The 10114-nt window shown below is 41.5% G+C and overlaps 1 protein-coding gene across 2 annotated transcripts; it reads right to left on the reverse strand.

The window, feature by feature from the left end:
* Window positions 1-338: 338 nt before the first annotated feature.
* On the reverse strand, window positions 339-7070 carry LOC308326582 (protein phosphatase 1D-like). 2 transcript variants are annotated; one of them, XM_080779524.1, is made up of 7 exons: window positions 6307-7066; window positions 5366-5594; window positions 4426-4550; window positions 4153-4334; window positions 3777-4004; window positions 3360-3471; window positions 2197-2336 (listed from the first exon to the last, which is right to left on the reverse strand). In XM_080779524.1, the coding sequence occupies exons 1-6, from the start codon at window positions 6833-6835 to the stop codon at window positions 3364-3366; spliced, it is 1401 nt and encodes a 466-aa protein (XP_080635650.1). In that variant the 5' UTR covers window positions 6836-7066; the 3' UTR covers window positions 2197-2336; window positions 3360-3363. The 2 variants fall into 2 exon arrangements, with proteins under 2 accessions (XP_080635649.1, XP_080635650.1); XM_080779523.1 differs by lacking the exon at window positions 3360-3471 and having other exon boundaries at window positions 339-2336; window positions 6307-7070.
* Between the last annotated feature and the right edge of the window lie 3044 nt (window positions 7071-10114).

Below are 10114 nucleotides of genomic sequence, written 5' to 3' on the forward strand. Positions count from 1 at the left end.
ATTCCTACTCGGGGAGCAAGTGACAATGGCCCCAGACCATTGATAAACCGATACTACCAGAGGTAGGGCCAAACACAACATATAGTTTTGTATCCTTCATGAAGAGAGACCAGAGTTGTTCTACGCTCTTGTTCTACATGTACTGAATGTTCATGTAGTTTCTCTTTACTTGGACTACTATGGCTAAGTATATGGCTATTCTTACTAGCCATAGTAGTCCAAGTAAAGAGAAACTACATTGAGTTACTGGTTCATCCGAGAATGGTTACTTGCACCAGTGCATGGTCATTGGTCTGTTATTCTACACGCTGCCATTAACAAAATGACATAATACAATAATGAAATATTTTTTTATTGTAACACACTGACATCCAGTCACATTCAAGGCATAGTATTGTAGCTATTTAGACACCCGGGTGTAGTGGATTAAAATCCAGAAATTGTGGTAAACATTGTTAAAATAAAGAATATAACAGTTATTAGCTCTGGACACTTCACAACACAGTAACGCTGAGCATGCCAGACTCAATACAAATCCAATAAGTGTTTTGCATAATGTACTGTACAAAACAATAAAACTGATACAATTTAACCAAGTAATGTCACTGATACTGTCAATGTATCTATGTGAAATACAAAAACATGTAAATTGTACTTCTCTTGTTTGTGACTCATGGCCATAACTTAGTAGGGAGAGATGCCTTTCGGGCCAACCCAGTTTTATGTGTCGAAGACCAAGTGAGCAAGACACTTGCCCCCGTAGGATTAATACGGTCTACAAGAATACAATAAAAACACGATGCAAAAGCCATCATTAGGTGCCTTTCATAAAAACAGAATACAAAAGGCAAAATTACAATAAAATATTTGACTGTCATGAGAAAATTCAACCACTCAGATGTATGTGCAATCAACAGAGTGAACAGTAAAAAGCCTAATCACGGTTATCTGAAGCAACCAACGCAAATCATGGAGAAAAACGATGCATACTGTAAAACTGTGAAAATGAAGAGGAAGACGTATTCATTTAGTTTTTAAACAATACCTTTACTTCACAGTAACACAAGTAAAAGTGTGACTGAATATGGGAAATACATGAAGGGCCATAAAAACATAAAAACGTCTCTCAAAAAACAGAACACCCATGGCAGCAACGACATTGGAATTGTCCAAATCTTTAACCAAATAATATTTGAGACAAAGCACAAGAGGTTGAAAAGAACATCCAATGGCTAATGGTAAATTCAGACAACCTGATAAACGCCTAGATACTGACAGCTGTGTCAACATCTGCTGCCGCTAGAATGCCAGACTGACCATTTATCTCAGTAGTATGCAATCATGCAGATAACAGTACCTAAATGACCATTAGGAAAAACACATTCAAAACAATATTGATGCTAAAACAACGAAAAAGAGAAAAGAAAAAAGTTTGCCCTCGGGATCACCCTTTGTTATATGTATCTAGGTTAAAACATACCACAACCACTTAAGACAGATACAAGACCCCACACACTGGTGAAAATGCCACAATCTCCTCTTGCACAATGCAGCTCCTGAGAAGGAACCACCTCCAAGTAGAGATTCCCAAATGCCACCCGAATAATAATTTATGATTCTGAAAATATGTCCTTTGGATATACTGTACAAATTGTACATTGTTATAGGTATGAAAATAGACCAAATATTTAAAAATGTACTATTAAAAAAGGGTGTGAGGCAAAACTAAAATATTATACATAATTAAAATTGTTTTTAGTTTTAAGGGTACAGGGAAAACACTGTTACATTCTAAAAGCCAGGGTGGCACCTGGAACATGAGGAAAGCGGATTGTGATGGGATGCATATTTAAGTAAAGATCAACGGCAAGTCATTGATGCGGGTTTGTGGTCATTTTTCCATTCTTGTCGGAACGGAAGGCGCTGCTCCACTGTGGAGGCATGACATTGGGTACACTGGGTGAGCCTTTCAGTCTCATTCCCGCACCTTTTTTTTGCCTACATGCTCTGCGATGGGGCATTCTTCTGGGGGACAAATGTTTGCTAGGGGTCTGGTCAACAGGACTGCGAGGAGGTCTTAGGTTGGGGGAGCGGTTTGGAGACCGACAAGGCCTCTTTAACGGAGGACTCAACGTGGAGGACTCTGCTGGAACCTTCCAGTCTTCATTTTCACAGATGTTCGGGGGTCTGTCTGTAGGGGTGGGCGTGACCCTATGAGAGTCAACATCAGCTGAAAGCTCTGTGGTAGGACAGAGAACGGGTTCACACGGGCCGCCACTCTGCTCCGCAGTCCAATAGCAGTCACTGAATGCAGAGGACACGTTTACCTCACGACTCTGCGGGCATAAAGCACATTAACCAAACAGTCATCACGATTTGTCTCATTTCCTGTGGATTCAAAGGCAGGAATTCACTCTAGGAAGAAGATGAAAGGCATGTGTGAACGCTAGAAATATACTGTGACATTACAATCACAGTAAGGAAAAAGTTACCATAGTCAAGTTTAGGAATGAAAGAAGATGATATGGAGTTACTTCATATACGGTACCTAACCATGTACAAGTTCAATCACTTGGTTAGCCAATAGGCTTAATTTTGTATTAATTAATAAATAGAAAATAGACTGCATGTTTTATCTATATACCTATACATGAACTGGCTAAAGGGCAGTGATTTATGTTCACTACTCGTCCTCTCTCCTTCCTCAGTCATTTTTTGGATCCTGCACCCGTTGCAATTTGTGGATGTGCGATTGTGCGTGCACCTCTTGACCATTACACCACTACTACTTCAGTCCCAGCCTTCTTACAAGCTAGTAAAAAAATGTATAGACAGAAAATTAACAACCACATGTTGAATTAAGCATACAAATAAAATAAACAAATGGGAAGGTTTTTCCTATATTGAAAACTCTTTGATTTAATTATGATGAAACAAGCTGGACCACGATCTACTAAACATTTAAGACAGTTATCGAGTTATCAACAGGTTAATACATTATTTTCTAAACAAAACAACCCACCCACAGACCACACACACACACACACACACACACACACACACACACACACACACACACACACACACACACACACACACACACAACTAGTAATGTTAATAGTAGTAACACACAATAACAATCTTTAACTACAGTTAATGTATGAAACTGAAGGGCACAGCATTTGTTAATCCATTAACAATCGAGTATTGACACCAACAGGTCCGACAAGAAGAGCCTTGGATTAAATGCTATTCAATCGATGACTAAGCTGATCCAACTTGGGTTGATAAACAAGTTAACTCTTTGGATGGCCATGTGAGTGACCATTCAGTACATTTTCATTTTTCTGGGAAGTCACCTCACTACCACTTCAGGCATGTCCAATCCTCATGTTCTTCTTCCTCAAATATCTCATCTTCTTCATAAAACATGCCATCCTCCTCCTCCGCCTGGCCCGCTAGCCAAGTATTCTGTCCCGAAAACAAAGAGTCACTTTATAAACCACAAACCACTAAAGTAAATACCGTGTGTGACCCATCTAATGTATGCCTGTGGTGTGAATACCGTCAAACTATGTGGTGAAAAGATGCAAACGGAACAACAAAACAATATTCAGACAGTATATTCTTCCAGTGGAAAAGGGTCCTCAACATACAGTATACACTTTCAAGAGCAAAAATATCAACACAAAGCATTACATTTCAAAATGATCTAATACAGTAGATAATGTGGTATCAGATGAAAACCTCCAAAATGAAGGGGCGATTACACTAACCTCATAAACTTTACATGTGTTATAAGGAGACCCCGGAAAGGGAACGTGGTCAATTCCTGTTGCCATATCCACAACGATCTCATTTTGATGCATAGGAATTGGTGGACCCCCGCGCTCCTGCAAAGCTAGGACAATGACCGTTGTGTTGTCTGCTCGAAGCATCCGCTGCTTCCAAAACAAAAGGGCCGTGGTACCCAGTCGGGTGGCACAGGACATCCCCTTGGGTCCCTTTGAAGCAATGTGCAGAAGGGCAACAGTAAATTCACATTTGTTTAAATCCTGTAAAAGACATTCCACCTGAGATCAAGCCCAGATATTAAAATAGCTGGCATTAATAATAACTCGCGGTAAAGCCATTATGAACATGATCACTCACCATCATTTTGTCATGACTGTAGCACATGTTGACAGCATTCTTAGGTGGCATCATGTTCCATAGACCATCACTGCCGAGGATGATGTAGCGATGCCGTTTGGGGTCAAGGGTCACCATAGTGGTATCAGGCTCTGGGGAAACAACAAACTCCCCACTGTAGAAATCATAGCTCCACAGATCACCTGTTAAAAATACAGGTAACATTATTAGTTGAATGAATCAATATAGTCACATGTATTGATTTATGGCAGCATACGTGTCCTCTTTTTTTACCTAAGGCCCGGGCCACAGCCAGGAAGGGGATCTGGTCAATGACGGTGCTCCGCCTTACTGGTCCATTGTGGGTTAATCTGGGTCTTTTCCAAACAACACGGTTCACCCCAGACTTCTTCATTACACTGCAGTTACACAAGCACAAATACACATACGTCAATAAGAAAGTACAACAGTGCATTTTATATTTTTTACCAGCCACAACAGTGTAGCTTTTCTTGTTTATTGAGAAGAGAGACAGAGAAGAGAGACAGTGAAGAGAGATAAAAAGATGGGTGTGGCCCAAGCGAGGGCGTTGGAACTAAGTAGATACACCCTAAAACATTTATTAGGTAGCTAGCGTATACCATTTTCAGCTATGAGGATGAAAAGGGCAATGGTTTTGTTCGCTCTCTCTTTTTGAGGGGCGTCTGGCTTTTGGAAATTACGTCATATGGCAGCCAAGTCTATGGACTTCTAATGACGTATTGTAAATAATAATAATATCACCCCACGTGATGTCATGTGGCAGCCAAGTCTTTTAATGACGTATTGTAAATAATAATATCACCCCACGTGATGTAATGTGGCAGCCAAGTCTATGGACTTTCCATTTCAAAAAGTTTGTTTAGAGCACTTTAAACAAACATGGAGTGGCAGTGAAGTCTATGGACCTTCTACTGTTTGTTTAGAGCACTTTTTTGCGATTATTTTCTTTTTTTACAGATTGTTCTGCCAGGTCCTCCATAGTGAAAGCAGCATGGTCTTAAGGCTACTCCATCTGCCTACAAAGTATCCCAGAACATCCCACGTCATAAACATGTCCTCCATTTTCTGTGGACTCAGACTTTACTTTGCTTGTTTACCCATCATGTCATTAATAGATACCACTCATTACAAGGTAAAGTCCTAATTAATGTGTACCGACTACTGAGGTAAGAGTTAATGATAAACATCTCACCTTCCACCAAGTCGTTCAATCCTTTCTTTCTCTTTAGGAAGTTCAGGTTTATGGTCTTGTGTCACTTCCAGTGCCTGGAGTTTGATATCAGAGTCATTGTCTTTCACCCCAAGGACCACTGCTGAATCCCCTACATGGGCAACATACATGTGGACCCCCCGGATCACCACGATGCTGGCTGTGGTGCCCGACGTACTGGGCAGGCCAGTAAGAGTCTTAGGCCACTCCGCTGTAAAGGGAGAAGGTATAACAAGAGTGATTATAAAATATAAATATATTTTTTTCCATTCAATGTTAACAAGCAGTGGTAGAGAAGTAAAAGGGTAGAGATTCATTTTCTAGTGTTGAGTGATATAAAAAGAGAGAATTAAACAATGTATTTCTGAATAATAAAAACATACAGTTGAATTCTGTTTGCAATTATTGACCTGTGTTTTTCAAATGATCCTAGTGGCATGGGATTGACCGCTGACCCTGGTACTCCCAATGACCGACTGCATTCAATTATGCCAATCAGAATATTTAAGGATACAGTGAGCAGGGCCAGCAACAACACAACGGTGGAAAGGAAAGCAGTCTGTGAAACAACGACCCCTGGAGTGACACGATTCAGGTCACCGATTTCGGCGTAACACCGATACAAAGTAAGGACTGATTGATTTAAGTTTTTATTTACAGTTTGCAGATTGGGTACATTTCACATGAAAGCACAACTCAATACAAAGACTGTTACGATGGACGACCCACTGATAAAGCATTACACGTGACTTGTTTACAACAGGGTCCAAAACAACAACAGATTCCGCTTGCTGCTCGGAGAAATGTAACGATCGGTTACAGTTACACAATGACCGTTCGTCCGTTCATAACTGGCCAATTTAGGACAAGCCATTGAAGAATGAAGATAAACTACATTAGATTAAAACGTTTAACTGACTTACGTAGTTTCTTCCACATTGCGTGGTGGCAGGCGACGAATCCCTTTCGAAGAGCAGCGCACACTTCGCTGTGATCTTTCGACCAAAACCCCCTTTGCCTTTTCAATAAATCCCATAGATGATCCCTGGCGAAATCCGCCGCTTCTCGACCTCCGTGGCCGTCAAACACGGCGAAGAAAGCCACGGATTTCCGACTCGTATCAACCACACTCTCCTCCTCCGTTGTGGCATCATGGTTCGATGCTGGCGGGAGGAGGTTGTGTTGTTGACTCTTGTCGCTACTAGTTGACATGTTTTCTACCCACATTGCACTGATCGGCGAAACAGCGGTTACGGTAGTACCAGACTGTGGAGGAGTCACATTATTATGGTCGCTCTCTGCTGCTTTATTCTCCTGCTGCTCCCCGCCGACGCTGCTGTCTTCAATCGGCGACGGTTCATACTCGATTTTTATCTCGAAATTGTCCTCCATGTATTTCCTCCCTCCTTGCTGCGAGTATGCGCTCATACGGAATATGATCGCGTCGTCCATGGTCGCGCAGAGCGTGTCGTTGCTTTCCTAAACGACAATATCATACGTGTTAGCTTGTAGCTAACGAGTAGCCCCGAAGCTAAACAATACTGTTCGAACCAATTTTGCCGCGATAGGGTGGCCTACCGCCCCTAGCCTTTACCCTGTACCGAGGCAGTTCCTTCTTTTCTGTTTATCTTCTTCGACGCTGTCGGCCAGTCAACGTGCCGCCGTACGCACTGACGTCCACCTAAGGCACATATCAACCAACCCCCATCAACCAAAACCATATAACTCTATGCATGAAGGAAAACGCGATGGAAATGCTGCCTAGCAACGAATAGGAGGGAAAATGCATTGCAAAATGTCGCCATCTGCAGGCAGCAGCATCCAATCAATCAAAAATCAAAAGCCTGGGTACCGAGGCTAATCAAAACTTCACTAGAAACACCCACCGACAGTAAAAACAGCAGAACCAAAAACGGACAGGACCACATGGCACAATTTGACAGGTAAACACAACACAAACACAGCCAAAGGTAATATCTAGCTTTTCGGCCCAGCCCACTGTGTGCCTGTAAAGTAAACACAAACTACCCAACCTGGCCTATTAAAAGTAAATTTATAGTATCTCACACTAGCTGCTACTGCTTCTGCTATTTACAATCACAGACACAGCCAGCATGTCTAGTCTAGCTTATAGTCCACTTGCCAGAATGTGAACCCGGACTAAAGTTTTATGTTAGAATTGAGTATGGGTCCCCCAGCATTTAGAAACTGCCGAATGCCTTGCATAATTATGTTGGGCAATTTTCATAATTAGCATAATAAGCTGGGGTACCACTGACACCTATCCAAAGCAAATATTTCAATTTTCCATTATGCTCTAAGTAGCATGTGACGTGTCAAACTAGGGGTTCCTTGTAAGTCATTCATGATTCTGAATCCATTGCAAGCATTCATTTTGTATAAAAAACAGTCCTTGGGCTAAATACGGCCATAGGCACTGACCTCATCACATTTGTGCTGACCTCATCACATTTGTGATGACGGCTATGGCCGTTCTTCGCTGAAGGAGTGTTTTTCATGCAAAACTAATGCTTGCAACGGATTCAGAAGCATGAAAACCAACCAGATTGACACGTACAATGCCACTTAAAGCATAATGGATTTTTTTTAATGTTGCCTTATATAGGATGTCAATGGTACCCCATCTTATTATGCTAATTATGGAAATTGCCCAACATATGCAAGTTAGAATCCGGCAGTTTCTAAATGCTGGGGACCCATACTCAACATTTCTAACATAAAACTTTAGGGTACTCAAAATGTCCAGGTTCACAATGGGCTCTATGGACTGGCAAGTAGACTATTATGATTGACACATGAGATGTCATACATTTGTTACAGAATTTGGATGGACTTTTGAGATTTTATATTCATTTGTTCTAGCTCTCATGTTAAATTTACATCATAATGTACATTTAACATATAATTTGACCAAATATCACAACATCTTGCCAACTCATCCAAATAGGCAAATGTTGGCAGATTCATTATTCTAATCTAATCCCTTTGTCCCTTGCATGTGTACTGCTGTCATTGTGACTGCAGTGAATATTAAACATCACAATATTTGCTTAATTAGATGAAAAATGCATTTCTACTGAAGGCGGGAGGCCCCTACAAACATCTGATTTGCTGTGTGACAATCACCACAGGGAAATGATCACTGTTTGCAATACTGTTTGATATATTAAATCTCCAAGCAACTATATAATGCATGCATGGCAGATTCTATGCGCATAATTATAACTCTCTCTTCTGCCCCAAGGAGGGATCCCCTGACAAAAGGAAGGAACGTTCTACCATGCATCCTACACCTGCAGAGAAGAACCCTGGTGGAATGTGCTTTCCCTGGCGTCCTCAACTGTATGCTTTCCTGGTGGAGCTCCCCTCTCATTTCATTCACAAGACTGCATGCTGTATGGGTAGGAATAGCAATAACTTTACCGCATTACTCCTTCCATCACCCTCTTCTTCGTCCCTGCCCCCCTCTTCCCCCTCTCTATTTTCCACTCAAGGTTTTGACCTTGGCTTCTTTGTGCCTCAAATATCCATTTCACACAGCATGTTCAAAGCAGGAGTGTTGCATGGTTATTTCACCCCGCTGTTCTGTATAAAAAAGTACAGGTATTGTTGTTTCCCTGTTTTGGCGGGAGCAGAGGTAGTCAAAGAGGCTGCGTTGTGTGCCTCAAACCAACTGAAACCACCTGGCCTGTTTCACGGCACTCGTTTTCTCAACTTGACCTTGCCCGACTCACTCACATTGTTTTCCTTATATGAATATGAAGCTATTATTTTGTGAGAAAATGCACAAGACACGAGTCAGCCCTAACCTTTCAGTGGCAACAACAACATATTTAAATCAATTAGTTTAAGTGAATAGGCCTGAAAGAAACCTTGTACTAGAGCTCCTGTTAGGGTCTTCAAGGTGTTTTTGTTGACCAGTGAGGAGATCCTGTGTAGGAATCTTGTTCTTTGGTTGACTTTTTTGATTACGTTGGTGGCCATTTTTTCACTGGAAAGATTTGCCTCCAGGATGGAACCTAGGTAGGTAATTTCATCTTTTCGTGTGATAATATTGTCACCCACTTTAACCAAGAAGCCATCAGCCTCGCTGAGATTACTATTTGATCCAAAGAGAATGGAAGAGAATTGGCATGCTCTTATTTGTAAAATCAGTCTTTTTGTTGCTCAGTGAAGGAAAATGCTTCACTTCCGGAGCTTTTGTGACGGAGTGCGTTGTTGTCAGTGTCAAACAACACTAGACACTGTCTGGCACTGTTGTTATACATGTCACATGGAATGCCGGCATGCAATGTGACATGTATGTTGTCTTCATCCATGCATCCCTCGTGAATGTGATATCTGAGGAACCTGGAGTGAATTTCATGACATTTGGCACAAACGTCCACTGAACTCAAGGATGAACTGATTTGAAATAGCCGATAAAAGGTCAAGGTTGGGTTTCCCGAACTCATTTAGTGTAAAACTTGTAGTGTCGCACATGCTCAGATGCCCTCTAGGCCGCACACAGAAGCCTGTGAACATAGACATTCATAGATGTACATAGATGTGCCACAGGCCTGAGGCCTGGTATGGTAGGCCTCAGGCCTCAGTTCTACCATTCTGAAATTTAATTTGATAATATTTGGACTGCTGGACAGCTGACAGTAGGCTCTCTATACTTAAATATAATTGCGAACGCAGTGAGCACTTACTATGAGACCTAGCAGA

This window comes from Protomyctophum bolini (genome assembly GCF_963924005.1).
Source record: "Protomyctophum bolini genome assembly, chromosome: 13".
In the NCBI taxonomy this organism is placed as follows: Eukaryota; Metazoa; Chordata; class Actinopteri; order Myctophiformes; family Myctophidae; genus Protomyctophum; species Protomyctophum bolini.

Coding starts and splice junctions, on each gene's coding strand:
- LOC308326582 (XM_080779523.1), bottom strand. CDS start 6,835: ATGGACGACGCGATCATATTCCGTATGAGCGCATACTCGCAGCAAGGA. Junction 5,595..6,306: donor CGCAATGTGGAAGAAACTAC/GTAAGTCAGTTA, acceptor CTCCCTTTACAG/CGGAGTGGCCTAAGACTCTT. Junction 2,337..3,776: donor ACACATGTAAAGTTTATGAG/GTTAGTGTAATC, acceptor TTATGCCCGCAG/AGTCGTGAGGTAAACGTGTC.